The sequence below is a fragment of the Microcaecilia unicolor genome, chromosome 10 (assembly GCF_901765095.1).
Source record: "Microcaecilia unicolor chromosome 10, aMicUni1.1, whole genome shotgun sequence".
NCBI classification, from domain to species: domain Eukaryota; kingdom Metazoa; phylum Chordata; class Amphibia; order Gymnophiona; family Siphonopidae; genus Microcaecilia; species Microcaecilia unicolor.
Window position 1 is genome coordinate 146183307 of NC_044040.1, and position 16225 is coordinate 146199531.

The 16225-nt window shown below is 43.1% G+C and overlaps 1 protein-coding gene across 1 annotated transcript in view; it reads left to right on the forward strand.

Annotated features, from left to right (window-relative positions):
* The window catches only part of DGKD (diacylglycerol kinase delta), a 327912-nt gene that overhangs the window by 211966 nt on the left and 99721 nt on the right, over positions 1-16225 (forward strand). The window contains 1 exon segment of the mRNA XM_030217200.1: positions 14182-14321. Coding sequence (XP_030073060.1) covers positions 14182-14321 — 140 coding nt within the window.

The window sequence follows — 16225 nt, forward strand, 5'->3', positions numbered from 1 at the left end:
ATATTGGAAGTAATCCTTAAAATCTGTACCGTATTCCTGAACCAAATCGGCAAAACTCATAACAGCTCATGAGTCAACAGAGCTGACCTGGAGTTTGCAACCTCTTTCTAGTCAAACCTTACATGTATGATATTGCACCCTGTCCCTCAGAAATCCTGGAGATAATTGAGTAGGGGTAGCCTGAAATTAATCTATTATAACTCATAGGTTAAATGAGTAAGGGACTAGCACACTATAAGGCATAAAATGCTACCTAAGGCAGCAGCTATGGTATAGCCCAAAGTGGGATAGACTCTGCAAAGTTTTGTTCCATTCTTTCCTATGACTTTGTCTCTCCCTCTGTCCAATCAAATATTGCTTGCACTTGAACTGCTTGGTAGTAAACTTGGAGATTGGGAACTGCCATTCACCTTTCACTTTAGCTCTATACTCTTTTTATCCTAGTGGGGGCTTGTGTTTCCAAATTCAGGAGAAAATTTCCGCTGTAGTCTCATAAAGGTAGCTTTGGACATTGGAATCAGTAAGGATGCAAATAAGTCTAAAACTTTAGGCAATATCTTTTTAACCGCATGTACTCTTCCTAGCCAAGGTATACTAAGATCATCCTATCAGTCCAATTATTCCTAAAATACCTTTTTAATTATTGAGAGAAAATTTAGTTCATATAACTTTTCTAAGGGCTCTGTTTACTAAGCTGCACTGTAGGCGTGCTAGCATTTTTAGTGTGCGCTAATGCTAGAAACACCCGTAGGAATATATGGGTGTCTCTAACAGCACGCACCCTATAAACGCTAGTGCACCTTAGTAAACAGGACCCAAAGTTTGCTGCTAAAATAACCCAAATATCTGATGCTAGAGTTAGCTCATTTGAATGGGAATTCTCTCTGTATTGCTTCCACCTAGTCCCTATCCAGGCTTACATTAAGTATTTCAGATTTAGTAGCATTCAGTTTGAATCCCAAGACTCCAATATTTTTGTAACAAAGTGATAAGGTCCAGCAAGTAGACTCTCAGCTCAGATAATGCGACTAATAAATCATTGGCAATGAGCAGCATTTTATCTTATCTCTCCCTGATTCTAAAGACTTGAATGCCCTGACTTGCTTGCATTGATTGCTCCAAAATTTCCATGGCTAATGCAAATATTAAAGCAAATAATGTTCTGTATATCCTCTACTGATGTTCAGGCAGGCTCTTGGATTCTTACATATATATAACACAAATCCAGTCCAAATATTTCCCTTCTATACCCAGTTTATGCAATGTGGTCAGCATGAACAGCCAACAAATCCTATCAAAGGCTTTCTCTGCATCAATGGCCAACACTAAGACTGGAATATTAACCCTTTGTACAGTATATAGTAAGGTTCAGTATAAATTTGATATTAACTTTTAATGGCCCATTTTAAAGCCTGCTTGATCATCATGTACTAGTTAGGGCATATAATTTTGTAATTGTGCAGCTAAGAGTTTGGTAAATATTTTATAATCTGTTCCCAATAAGGAACTAGGCCAATATAAGCCACAGCATTTTACATCCTTACCTGAGTTTAGAATAGTTGTTACATTTGCCATGCTTAAAGACTGGGGAAGCCCCTCATCTTCATTGAGTAAGTTAAGCATATGCTCCAAAGGCTCAGCCAACTTTTTAAAATTTTGCCATGTGTCCATCTGAACACAGAGCGTTTTCTGCTGGCTGTTGCTTTATGGCCTAGAGGCTTTCATCAATTATAATGGGCCTTGACAACTGATCCAAGTCGTCTGAAGTTAATTCACGTACCTCTATACTCTCCAGAAACTCCTCAGTTTGAGTTGCACACCTTCACTTCAGGTGTATACCACTTCAAATAATTAATACTGCACAAATGTCCACCTAATGCCAGTTTCAGCAGTTATGATTTTCGTCTGTTATCCTCTGATGTGGATAATTATATTGCATGCCTAAAAGCTTTTTTAGTTTGCATGCTAGTAAGTAACTTGCTTTATTCCCAGATTCAAAATGTTCCTGACGTATTCTTTGTAAAGTTAATCTGTGCCAACTACAGTTTCTGTAGCTGTATGCACAGCTTGTTTAGCTTTTGTAAATTTGGAACTAGGAGCTAATTTATGCTTTGCTTCCAGTCTGGCAAGCTGATTTTGAATCTCCTCCAATCTCCCATTTCACTTCCTCTTTTGATAAACACCCACAGTTAACAGATTCCCTCTACGTAATGGCTTTTAATCCTTCTCATAAAACAGTAGGACTAATTTGTTCTATATGATTGATTGCTAAATATTCCTGCTTATCCTCCTCTGATTTTTGATAGATACATGGATTAGTTAGGGGACTTTCATTCAAATGCCAAAACCGTTTATCTGTGCTCATCTCCTTTTGTACCAGGCATAGTGTTACTGGGGTATGGTCAGACCACATTTGGAGTTCAGTCTTCATCTCATGCACTGTTTTAGCTATTGTTTTTTCATTAGCCAAAAGTCTATCCTCAAATATTATTATTATTTATTTGGATTTAGCTCAAGGTGAGTTACATTTAGGTATACTAAGTGTTTCCCTCCTTTTCTACCTGATTTTGTACCTGAGGGAATATTATTTATTTATTTATTTTTTATTTATTTGGATTTTGTTCACACCTTTTAAAGTAGTAGCTCAAGGTGAGTTACATTCAGGTACACTGGGTAATTCTCTGTCCTTTTAAAGGGGGGCCTTTTCAGAGCAATGGTAAGCCAAATATGGGCTTACCGCTCACTGTTCCAGGACTACCACCGGCCCAGCACGGCCGCCAGTGGTAGTCATGCCCCAAGCGCACACCATTTCCAGGGGAAAAAGAAAACCCCTGGAAATGGCTTACATGATGATAACCTGGCAGTAATCGGGCATTTCCGCATGCTACCCGGTTACTGCCAGGTTAGCACGGAAGTCCTTATCACCTCAGTGGGCTCCCAGCCACATGGCTGTGTGGTAAGAGTTCTCTTACCGCATGGTCATGTGTGTCTGGGGGCTTTTTACCCGCTGTGGTGAAAAATGGCCCCCACAGCTAGCACAGGACCCTTTTTCCTGCAGCTTGGTAAAAGGACCCCTAAGTTTGTACATGAGGCAATGAAGGGTTAAGTGATTTCCCCAAGATCACAAGGAGCAGCAGTAGAATTTGAAGCAGGCACCTCTTGATCTTAAGGCCAATGCTGTAATCACTCCACCACTCCAGATGCATATGTTTTATGCATCCCAGAATAGTAGGTGTAATCCCTTGCACTAGGATTGTACTTTCACCAAGCATCTACCAGCCCAAAATGGAACATTAAGTTTTGCAATTTAACCTGATCAGCAGTAGCATATCCCACCCCACTGCTGGAATTATCTCAGTGCAGATCCATCATTAAATTAAGGGCTCTTCTTTCACTAGTCTGTCTTCACCATGTTTGGTCGGTAGCTTTTCTATCTTCTTGTAAAATATCCTCTGATATTTATTAAATTCTGGTTTTCTAAGATTTGTGTAGCAATTATGGTTCTTGATCATTCAGATCAGAAGCCAAAATTTCATTTTCAGTGCAGATTTGTTCTTTTTTTGGAAGTGACATAGAGGGGCATTTTCGAACGGGGCCGGCCATCTCTAAGGGAGCCCATCTCCGAGGACGGCGCCGCAAAGGAGCGGGGCCAACCATATTTTTCAACAAGATGACCAGCCATCTTTCATTTTGAGAATACGGTTGGGGCTGGCCAAATGCCTTGGATGTGGCCGGGTTTGAGATGGGCGGCCTCGGTTTTTGCCAATAATGGTAACCGAGGCCGGCCATCTCAAAGCCGGCCAAATCCAAGGCACTTGGTTGTGGGAGGGGCTAGCATTTGTAGTGCACTGGTCCCCCTGATATGCCAGGACACCAACCGGGCACCCTAGAGGGCACTTCTAAAAATTAAAAAAATAAAATATCTCCCAGGTGCATAGCTTCCTTACCTTGGGTGCTGAGCCTCCCAAACCCCCCCCTCCCAAACCCCACAACTATACACCACTACCATGGCCCTAAGAGGTGAAGGGGGGCACCTACATGTGGGTACAGTGGGTTTCGGGTGGGTTTGGAAGGGCTCCCATTTTCCACCACAAGTGTAACAGGTAGGGGGGGATGGGCCTGGGTCCACCTGCCTGAAGTCCACTGCACCCACTAAAACTGCTCCAGGGACCTGTATACTGCTGCGATGGACCTGAGTATGACATTTGAGGCTGGCAAAAAAAGTTTTTAAAGTTGTTTTTTTGAGGGTGGGAGGGGGTTAGTGACCACAGGGGGGTCAGGGGAGGTGATCCCCGATTCCCTCCGGTGGTCATCTGGTCAGTTCGGGCACTTTTTTGGGACTTGGACCTGAAAAAAAGGGACCAAGTAAAGTTGGCCAAATGCTCGTCAGGGCCGGCTTTCTTTTTTCCATAGTTGGCGAAGCTGGCCATCTCTTAAGCACGCTCCTGTCCCGCCTTCGCTACCCTTCCGACACGCCCCCTTGAAGTTTGACCAGCTCCGCGACGGACTGCAGTGGAGGCCGGCCAAAATCGGCTTTCGATTATGCCGATTTCTCCGGCCTTGAGAGATGGCCGGCCATCTCCTGATTTGTATCGGAAGATGGCCGGCCATCTCCTGATTTTTGTCAGAAGATGCCGGCCATCTCCTGATTTGTGTCGGAAGATGGCCGGCCTTCTCTTTCGAAAATAAGCTAGTTTGTATGTTTGCCATGCTAGTCTACTTCAGTGCCCGGAAATAAAGACTAATTCCAATGATATATAACATAGTAAATGAGGGCAGATAAAGACCTGTACTGTCCATCCAGTCTGCCCAACAAGATAAACTCATTTTATATGGTATGCGATACTTTACATGTATACCCAAGTTTGATTTGTCCTTGCCATTTTCAGGGCACAGACCGTAGAAGTCTGCCCAGCACTGTTCTTGTACTAAAAGTTCTGAAGCTAACATCGAAGCACCTTAAAATTTACTCTCCAGTCCATTCATATCTATTCAGTCATGATCAGGGCACAGACTGTAGAAGTGGTATCTTTTTGTTGGCCTAACTCAATACATTTGTTGGCTTTTGGGGCTCTGCTTCCTTTATCAACTCAAAATAAAATGAGCAGATCAGATTATGTTGCCTTTACATCCAAATGAATCACAGGTTAGATTATCATGATGCTTCAGTGCAGAGGAGGGCAGATATGTTTGCAGAATGCTAAGAAGGTGACACCAAAGTCCCCTCTATGCCAGTTCTGAAGTGATTGAACATTTTGAATGCTCTTAGATACAGTGGTGGAAATAAGTATTTGATCCCTTGCTGATTTTGTAAGTTTGCCCACTGACAAAGACATGAGCAGCCCATAATTGAAGGGTAGGTTATTGGTAACAGTGAGAGATAACACATCACAAATTAAATCCGGAAAATCACATTGTGGAAAGTATATGAATTTATTTGCATTCTGCAGAGGGAAATAAGTATTTAATCCCTCTGGCAAACAAGACCTAATACTTGGTGGCAAAACCCTTGTTGGCAAGCACAGCGGTCAGACGTCTTCTGTAGTTGATGATGAGGTTTGCACACATGTCAGGAGGAATTTTGGTCCACTCCTCTTTGCAGATCATCTCTAAATCATTAAGAGTTCTGGGCTGTCGCTTGGCAACTCGCAGCTTCAGCTCCCTCCATAAGTTTTCAATGGGATTAAGGTCTGGTGACTGGCTAGGCCACTCCATGACCCTAATGTGCTTCTTCCTGAGCCACTCCTTTGTTGCCTTGGCTGTATGTTTTGGGTCATTGTCGTGCTGGAAGACCCAGCCACGACCCATTTTTAAGGCCCTGGCGGAGGGAAGGAGGTTGTCACTCAGAATTGTACGGTACATGGCCCCATCTATTCTCCCATTGATGCGGTGAAGTAGTCCTGTGCCCTTAGCAGAGAAATACCCCCAAAACATAACATTTCCACCTCCATGCTTGACAGTGGGGACGGTGTTCTTTGGGTCATAGGCAGCATTTCTCTTCCTCCAAACACGGCGAGTTGAGTTCATGCCAAAGAGCTCAATTTTTGTCTCATCTGACCACAGCACCTTCTCCCAATCACTCTCGGCATCATCCAGGTGTTCACTGGCAAACTTCAGACGGGCCGTCACATGTGCCTTCCGGAGCAGGGGGACCTTGCGGGCACTGCAGGATTGCAATCCGTTATGTCGTAATGTGTTACCAATGGTTTTCGTGGTGACAGTGGTCCCAGCTGCCTTGAGATCATTGACAAGTTCCCCCCTTGTAGTTGTAGGCTGATTTCTAACCTTCCTCATGATCAAGGATACCCCACGAGGTGAGATTTTGCGTGGAGCCCCAGATCTTTGTCGATTGACAGTCATTTTGTACTTCTTCCATTTTCTTACTATGGCACCAACAGTTGTCTCCTTCTCGCCCAGCGTCTTACTGATGGTTTTGTAGCCCATTCCAGCCTTGTGCAGGTGTATGATCTTGTCCCTGACATCCTTAGACAGCTCCTTGCTCTTGGCCATTTTGTAGAGGTTAGAGTCTGACTGATTCACTGAGTCTGTGGACAGGTGTCTTTCATACAGGTGACCATTGCCGACAGCTGTCTGTCATGCAGGTAACGAGTTGATTTGGAGCATCTACCTGGTCTGTAGGGGCCAGATCTCTTACTGGTTGGTGGGGGATCAAATACTTATTTCCCTCTGCAGAATGCAAATAAATTCATATACTTTCCACAATGTGATTTTCCGGATTTAATTTGTGATGTGCTATCTCTCACTGTTACCAATAACCTACCCTTCAATTATGGGCTGCTCATGTCTTTGTCAGTGGGCAAACTTACAAAATCAGCAAGGGATCAAATACTTATTTCCACCACTGTAATTCTGAATTGTCCCTTTAGTATCTTCATTATAAGACAACATTATTGGCAGCTGAACGGAGGTTTTAGGCAGGTGATGGTGGTAGATCTTTATCTGACGGGGCCAGGTGGTAGGATCTAAGGACCCCCAGTGACACTCTTCTGTCCACCCGCTGGCTGCACATGTGTGCCAATATGTGGGACAGACAGACAGATATAACCTTGGCAATATGCCTAAATATTCATGATTATACTTATCTGAGGCAGAGGCTAAGCAGATATAATTTTTCCAAACTACCCTTGCTGCTGCATGCTCTGTTGTAATCCTAATGATCTCATTGATTTAGTGGTCTGGTCCCAAATAATGTTCTCCCATGGAAGTGTTGCCTTGCTGTTCTTTTAGATGTAACCTGGCTGACTAGTTTGCGGCTGAAGTTTATCCTAAATATATTTGCCCATCTTGGCCTCTCAGTGGTTCTTTAAAAATCTACCCCAAAGTTGTTAGGTGGATTAACTTTTGTTTGACACTGTAGATGCTTGTGACCTTGGGCAAGTCACTTAACCCTCCATTGTCCCAGATACCAAAAAAAAAAAAAACCAGAAAAAAGATTGTGAGCCTTCTAGGGACAGAGAAAGTACTTGCATATGTGAACAGTGCTGCGTATATCTAGTAGCACTATAGAAATGATTAGTAGTAGTATTAGATACATTGTTGTGAAGCTTCAAGTATCTTTCTGGTATAATTTCAGCAAAGTCTTTCACATTAGCATCTATGCTGAAAAAAATAATCCTCATGAATCCATAGGGAACATATACAGAGCAAAACACGGAAGAGTTTGATGCCAAGTAGCTTGACCAGTCAGAGAAATGGGTGATGCCATCCGATGTTGATTTTTAATCTCCAAACTTTTTGTAGATGCAAAATGAATGTAAATAGGTCATTAACACAGTTTGTCACCTCTAATTAGTAACAGTACCCCACTAAAGAAAAGTTGTAAAACATTAGAAGTATTACATAGAGATGTATCCTTTTCCTATTCTTACCCTTGCAATCAACAGCCTCCATTTTGTTTTATCCCCACGTGCTATCTTCCCCCTACTCCCTCTCTGATCTGCGCTCCCTAATTCATTCAACCCACCTAACCCCCTCTACTCCCCCACCTCACCCCCTGTGCTCTTTTCTCCATATATTCACTGACCCTTTATAATGGTTTACATTCCCTTGATTGCTTTCCACCACTCACTCATCCTCCTATGGTCTCTTCTCCTCCCCCTCTCCCTCCACCTTCCCAAGCACTCATTCTCCATGCTCTCTCTCTCTCTCTCTCTCTCTCTCTCTGTATACCCTCGCTCCATTCATTCTCTCTCCTACATCTGCTGTTGACCACACAACAGCCAATGAAGTTGGTGGCTGGAGGGAAGCCTTAAGCCAAAGCCTTAAGCCAGACACAGGAAGTACACTTCTCCAAATCTTCAACCAATGTGGCCAGGTGACTGGTGGGATCTGAACATCCCCAGTACTGACTGTGTTTGTGTACCAGTATATGGACAGGCAAATATAGCCTTAGCAGTAAATCTTCTAATTGGAACAAAACATCCTATCTATTCAGGATAAAACTCAACTTGAGCATAGGCTGAGCAGAGCACTCATTTTTTTTACATAAATTGTTACTACTGGAGAGAGAGCTGAGAGGTACCACTGAGAGACCTGGTGCAGACACTGGTGGGCACCTTGGGCTGCCAGAGTCGCTGGCTTAAGCCCCTCTTATTCCATCATAAAAAGGCTGCCCCACCACGGGATATAGCTGTAGGTGCGTGCCCGAAGGAGAGTGACCTAAGGGGCAGGTCCCACACCTTTGGAGCAAGGAGCAAGTCTCGCTGTTCTGCTTCAATGAAGAAGCACAAATGAGAGAAGTTAGTCTCAGAGGTGACAATTATGAGGGAACCTATGGATCTCCATCTATAGACATCAAAGATGGTGTTGTTGCCTCCTGTTGTGGACTCTCTTCCATCTCCGAGCACTTCTTTCTCATCTGGGGGTCTTTAACCACCCTCATAGCATACTTTGAGGAAGGAACAAAATGTCACTCCATTAGCAGGAGAAGTGGTCCCGCAGTTGGTTCCTGTTCCTGGGAATGCTGCTGCTCCTGACTCTTTTTTGGGTCCGCCTTCTGGGAAGGTACTTTCTAGTATTTCTTTTTCCTATGATATTACTAGCACACCAATAAAGTCTGGTGATATTTCTTTGAAAGATGTCTATGAATTGATTGTCAGTATGGACAAATTTTTAAAGAATAATTTATCATTAGTTAGTAAATTTATTTATTTATTTATTATTTATTTACGGTTCATTTATACCCCACAGTTTCCCACAATTGCAGGCACAATGTGGCTTACATGAATTACAAAAGTAGAGAAGTACAACACAAGAATTTTACAGCAGAATAAGGAGAGAACACTAACAACAATTAGGGTGACTAATAAGCAGAATTACTAATGGAGTAATGTTTTTCAAAAAGGAACGTTTTCAACATGTTCTTGAAAAGGCGATGATCAGATTGAGATTTTAGGTTCAGAGGTAAAGCATTCCAAGTCTTCGGGCTGGAGTAGTGAAAAGTAGAGGCAAAAAGAAGCTTGTATTTGACACCCCGGCAAGACGGATAATGAAGTTGGAGATAGGTGCGGGCTGTGTTGATGGCATTTCTAGGTGGGAGGTCTGTTAGAGGAATCATGTATTCTGGAGCTAGACCGTAGATAATTTTATGTGTTAAGGTGCAGAGCTTGAAAGCGATTCGCTCTCTAACTGGGAGCCAGTGCAGATTGAGACGTAGAGGTTGCACGGGAACCATGCGCGATTTGCCCAGGATGAGTCTTGCAGCAGTGTTCTGGGCAGTCTGGAACTTTCGCAGTAGTTGCTCCTGGCAGCCTGCGTAAATCCCACTGCAGTAGTCAAGGTGAGAGAGAACTAACCAGTGAACAAGTGTGCGGAAGAGCTCACTGGTGAGACAAAACCTAATGCGCCGCAGTCTCCACATTGCATAGAACATCCGCTTGGTGACTGCTCGCACTTGCAAATCCAGTTGAAGGTAAGGGTCCAGCTCAACACCTAGAAGTGTTAAGCTCTTTGAAATAGGAAGAGTCTGGTCTTTAAGGACAAGCAAGCGTGATGAAAATCTGGTATGGATGGACGAGAGCACCAGGCACTGAGTTTTATCTTTGTTTAACTTAAACCAAAATACCTCAGCCCAATGATCCATGATGGAAAAACTCGCTTCAATCAGATCTTTGATTTCATCCAAGGAGGAATGGAAGGGAATAGAGATGGAAATTCACTGTGGATACTGTTGAGAAGATTAAAGAACAGGATCAAGAAATTTCTAATGTGTTTCAAGGTTTGGAGTAAGTCTTTTACCAAGCTGCGGCAAACGGGGCCTGCGCTTACATTTTCACATGTTTTTCATATGCGCCAAGGCCCTGTTTTACCACAGCGGGTAAAAGGGAAGCTCTCTCTTTCCTGCAGGAAATGGCCGTGTGACAAGTAAAGCATTTGCCACATGGCCATTTTGGAGTGGGGGAGCCCTTAAGGGCTCCTGTGCTAACCCAGCAGTACAAAAATAAATATATTGTAGTGCTGGATATGATGGCGTGCTAGGGTTGGGAATTACTGCTGGGCTGCTGCGGTAGCCTGACGGTACTTCCTGTTTAGCGAGCAGTATGCCTGCGTTGGACTTACCGCTGCTAAGTAAAAGGGGCCCTAAGTCTTTGTATTATTTACATAGGGCCACCAACCAGATTTTTCAGGAGGGTGAATTTGATAATTTATGTTCTCCAGATAGTTTGGATTTAACCAAGTTTCTGGAATCTTCACAAGAAGGGATCTCCAAGAGAGCTACTTTGCTGGTGGCCCTAGCTTCTGTTGAAAAAAAGCTGTTATTGCTTAAAGCTTATTTCCAAATGAAGATGATACCTTTCTATGTTCAGTTGGTTTTGATGTTTCCTGATGTGGCCAGGCCAACATAGTTACAGCGTAGAGCCTTCCTGTAGCTTAAACCTAGGGTTATAGCAGTGGCTGGCATTCTTTTTGAAGTTTCCTTGTAAGTGCCTGATCACTCATGATAATCATTCCTATGCTTTTCTAGATCCTTTACATTTACAGACATTTTTGTCATCTAAAGAGACGGTTATTAATCATTTAAGTTTTGTAGTAGTGGGTTTTAACTGGTTTAAAACAATTTTTTCTTCACTGCAGTATTTTTTTTTAACTATTTTTTCTTTTTTTATTATTGCTCAAATGGTTAGTCCAGTTTCTCTCTTCTTGATGTGGACTTGTACTTAACTTACTATGTGAAGATAATAGTTCTTTGATTGTGTTTTCTTGGTTTTTCTTGCATTTTTCATCTTTTTGTATTTTGATTCAAATTGCAAATTAAAAAAAACAACAACTTGTTATTAATACATACTCTGTAACCTAATGATCCTTGTCTCCTCAAAGGCCACTGACTTACGAACGAGGATGGCTACCCCTGCTCTCCTAGTTGCCAAGCACATTACATATCATCATTAGTTTACTACATTGATAGTAAAACTAATAACACACAAAAAATGTGTTCTTATTTTTAATCTGGTTTTATGTTTCAATTTTTTTTTATTGATGGTATAGCAAAATAACTCGTCACCATGTTCCAAATACAACAAAGTGTCAAATCACAATATCTGAGTAAGAACAGCATAATAGTCATATCCTCAACCTTTTAACATTGTGCTACCTAACCTGCCTCTTCCCAAACCCCACCCTCTCCCAAGATTGTAATCAGCCAATCTATGTATTAAAATAGCGATGCATAAAGCATATACAAACACCTTTCAAAGCATTCTTATAAACAAGGGACATATAAAACATAGGTCAGTGTCCCTTTCCTTGTGACATAAACTAGCAAAGAAATTATACAGCTAATCCGATGACAAAACCTTAAATACTCCTATAGGTTGCACAGCGCCATCAGTTTTCCCTAACTGAACTCCCCCCCCCCCCCCCATCTCTTAGACCCTCCCCACCCCCTGCTCAGGAACATATACTTTACTCAGTACCCAGGCCACATATTAGTACTTTCACAACGTATTAAGAATGAGACTTCTCCCTCTCTGAAGCAAAGTATCCAAAAGACATCCCCAAATCTTAAGAAAGTGTGCCTTGCGTCTACATGAGCCCCTTGCCTCTCTTGCCTCCCATGACATCAACTGATGCACTTGATTACGCCAGTGCCAAAATTCAGGGGGGTCTGCCGAGGTCCAATACTGCATTACACATTTTCTCGCAACGAGGCAGAGTTTGCGACACAATAATACACTTTCCGCACTGAGACCTCGAAATGCTCCTGGATAGTCCATTATTAACTGGAGCGGATTTCCCTCAATTCTGCTAGACAGCAAGGAAGACAAAAAAGATGCTACTCGCTTCCAGTATCTCTGTACCAATGTACATTCCCAGAACCCATGATAAAAGGTATTATCGGACACCTTACACTTCAAGCAAATTGCTGATCTAACCACCCCCACCCTGTGCAACTGGACTTGAGTAAAATATGCTCTATGTATGACCCTAAAAGCACATTCTCTAAGCCCAGCTCCACTAATTAATCAAGAAATACCCTTTAAATGTGCTGTAATATCCCATGATAGCAAATCCATTCCCACATCCTTTTCCCATCTCTGTCAAAGCTGGGCTAGCTCCTTCCCAGGCATCAATCTCCAAATCTTCTGGTGTGTGCTTGAAATAGAGGGGGCACCATCAGAAATTTCATCAAAGAACAATTTAATCTTCTCTCCCAACTTAAACTTTAGTGCTTCTTTATCTAATGATTGCTTATAATGTTTTAGCTGACAATACGTGAATGTGTCCCCCATCTACCAGCCATAGGAGACATCAATTGAGCCAATGATTTAATTTCCCCTTCCATTCCCATGATGTTTCCCAGTCGAGTAAAGCCCATCTGCTCCAAGCGTGTGAGGCAGGATTCTGTAGCCCAGGCATAAACATCGGATTATCTTTAATAGTTAACAATTGTGTAGTTCTCGAATTTCCCCCCAACCACATCCCTAATTGTCTCCATGAATCTCTTAAAGGCAACAAAAGTATACTGTGCCTAAATGCCTGTGGCAGCATAGCTCCGTGTGTGTGTGGAGTAGTGTTATAAGTTTGTACGGGCTAAAGAAAGCTTCTTCTAATCTAAGGGGGTGTATGTTCACTTGATGAAAAGACCCAGTCCCTCACTTGTCTCAAAAGACATGCCATATTATTATACTTGAGGTTAGGAAGACCCAATCCTCCTTGTCTCCACCCTCCCAGCATAAACTTTAGTTGGACTTTTTAAATCTGGTTTTAATATGACAGCTCCTGTAGGTAGGCAAGAACTTTGTTAGGAAGGGTCAAGGGGCAGCCTGAGAGAATTGGTGCCATTTAGTGGTTCTAACAGTCTATCACCTCACCAAGCAGAGAGCACCCATCTATTGTTGGAATTAATAGAAAGAAAATTGGTAACACTTGGTTCACATGACTTGAAAACCGCTAGGAATGAGAGAACTATGTAGTAAATATGTTGTTACTTAAAAAGAAAAGATACTTTATTTTTGAGAGACCAGTGTTATGCATGCACACACATAAATTGCTAATTAATATGAGATGACAGATGAGGACTTTTTAACTTAGTATTTCCAGTTGCCCTGCAAGTCTGTTCAGTGTACATATTTAAAGTATGTATAGCGACGTGTGCATAGATTGACTTAAACACACAAATAGAGCTGTTCATAAATATGTGGAGGAGTGGCCTAGTGGTTAGGGTGGTGGACTTTGGTCCTGAGGAACTGAGTTCGATTCCCGGCACAGGCAGCTCCTTGTGACTCTGGGCAAGTCACTTAACCCTCCATTGCCTGCCGCATTGAGCCTGCCATGAGTGGGAAAGCGCGGGGTACAAATGTAACTAAAATTAAAAAAAAATATTCATTAATTTAGTCATGTACACAGATACACTGATAAGCACAGGCAAATATATATAAACATACACAGTCAAGCACACATATAAATGGCACACCGGTTGGAGGGGAGGGGGGAGGTCCCCTCTGATATAGCCATCTGGTCAGCCCCTTTTCAGTGATACAGTCATGTTGGAGCTTAGTTCTGCTAATGTAGAAACAGCAGAGGCTGCATTGCCTCTTCCAATGGCACTACATATACCCTTATGAAGGGATTCTTTATATCACACTCACATGGATGTGTGTTGTATGTGTTCAATTAATTGTTTGTTTGCTGTCCAGCTCTGATCGCTCTCCTTATGTTTAGTGCCAACTGGGTGTCCTGCCATTGGGTACAGGGAATGACCTGGCACGTGTGCTAGGCTGGGGATCTGCCTATGATGATGATACACAGCTCCCGCAGATTCTGGAGAAGCTAGAAAGAGCCAGTACCAAAATGCTAGACAGGTGAGTGTGTTCATTTTCTAAAACAAATCTTTGCCTTCTATATGCTTTGCTTCTATTTGTGCTCACTGCATCCTAAACTCCTTAACTGTTTAGGACAGGAATTAAACTCTTTTAAAATCTTTGTGATGACTTATCTTAGTTGTCCCTTGTAGGAGGTTTCACACCTAATCCTTAGCCTCCTTATTTCTTTCAGTTATGGTAATCCCAGAGCACACAAAATAGAAATGTAGTAAGTGCTAGCAGTGGCGTACCTAGGGTAGTTGACACCCGGGGCCGGTCATTTTTGAACCCCCCCCCCCCCCCCCAAATCCAGTACTAGGCATGCCGAGGATACAAAACACTCAGGACCTATAGAGCAATTCTACCATACCATAAGCAGTCATTTCTACGAGTCGCACAAGGAAAAGGAAAGCATCTTAAACACTACAGTGAGCACTAGAACATCAATTTACCTATTGTAAAACGAAACCAGACACAGTAGTACAGATCGTAGATCCTGCACAGTCAGTGCCAACTGAAAGCCATGTCTTTTTCACAAACACAGATACACCCTAATCCACTATAGAATAAGTAATCATAAACTTTATATTTAGACAAAAATTAAACTGAACCCCCAATGCCAGACTCTGCATACAATGCAACACCACAGAAACAGAAACTGTCCCCTAGTACTGTGCAAAATATAAAGACAGCAGATGTAAATTTGAAAAAAAAAACCTAACAAGTACCAATCACCACTTTACAAATTAACAAATAGAAATAAAACAAATATAGAAAGTAAAATAATACCATTTTATTGGACTAATACATTTAGCTTTCAGAGGCCAAAACCTCCGTCCTCGGGTCAGTACAGTATAGTGCTGTTACAGTATCCTATCCTGACCTGAGGAAGGGGGTTTTGTTCTCCGAAAGTTAGTCAAAATGTATTAAAATTAGTCCAATAAAAAGATTACCTTATTTACATGTTCTATTATAAACATGTAACACATCTACAATACTTTATCCTAAAGCAAAAAAAATAAAAAAATATATTTTATTTACAGTTTGTTGTCTCTGGTTTCTGCTTTCCTCATCTTCTTTTCACCATCTTCCTTCCATCCAGCATCTCTGTTCACTCTGTCTCTCTGCCCCTTCAATCCACCATTTGCCCTCCCTCTCCCATCCATCCAGGGTCTGCCCTCCCTCTCGCTCCCCCTTCCATCTAGGATCTGTCCCCTCTCTCTCTGCCCCTTTTTTCAGCCCCCAGTTCCAGCCCCCTTCTCCCCTCTGAACACCCCCACCCCAGTCCCCTTCTCCCCTCCCCTTCTCCTGTCTGAGACCCCCACCACAGTCCCCTTCTCCCCTCCCCTGTCTGAGACCCCACCCCATCCCCTTCTCTCCTCTGAACACCCCCATCCCAGTCCCCTTCTCCCCTCCCCTTCCCTTCACCCCTCTGAGATCCCCACCCCAGTCCCCTTCTCCCCTCCCCCTCCCCTGTCTGAGATCCCCACCCCAGTCCCCTTCTCCCTTCCCCTTCTCCCCTCTGAACACCCCCACCCCAGTCCCCTTCTCCCCTCCCCTTCTCCCCTCTGAGATCCCCACCCCAGTCCCCTTCTCCCCTCCCCTATCTGAGACCCCCACCCCAGTCCCCTTCTCCCCTCTGAACATCCCCACCCGAGTCCCTTTCGCCCCTCTCCTTCCCCACCTCAGTCCCGTTAAAACCGGTGAAGCAGCATCGCAGGCAGCGCCTCGTGCCCTGCTTGTAAAAAAAAATCAAATCTCCTTCCTTCTCCTCGTCTTGACGTCGACTCGGGCCTTCCAATTTGATTGGAAGGCCCGAGTCGACGTCAAGACATCAAGACGAGGAGAAGGAAGGAGATTTGATTTTTTTTTTTACAAGCAGGGCACGAGGCGCTGCCTGCGAC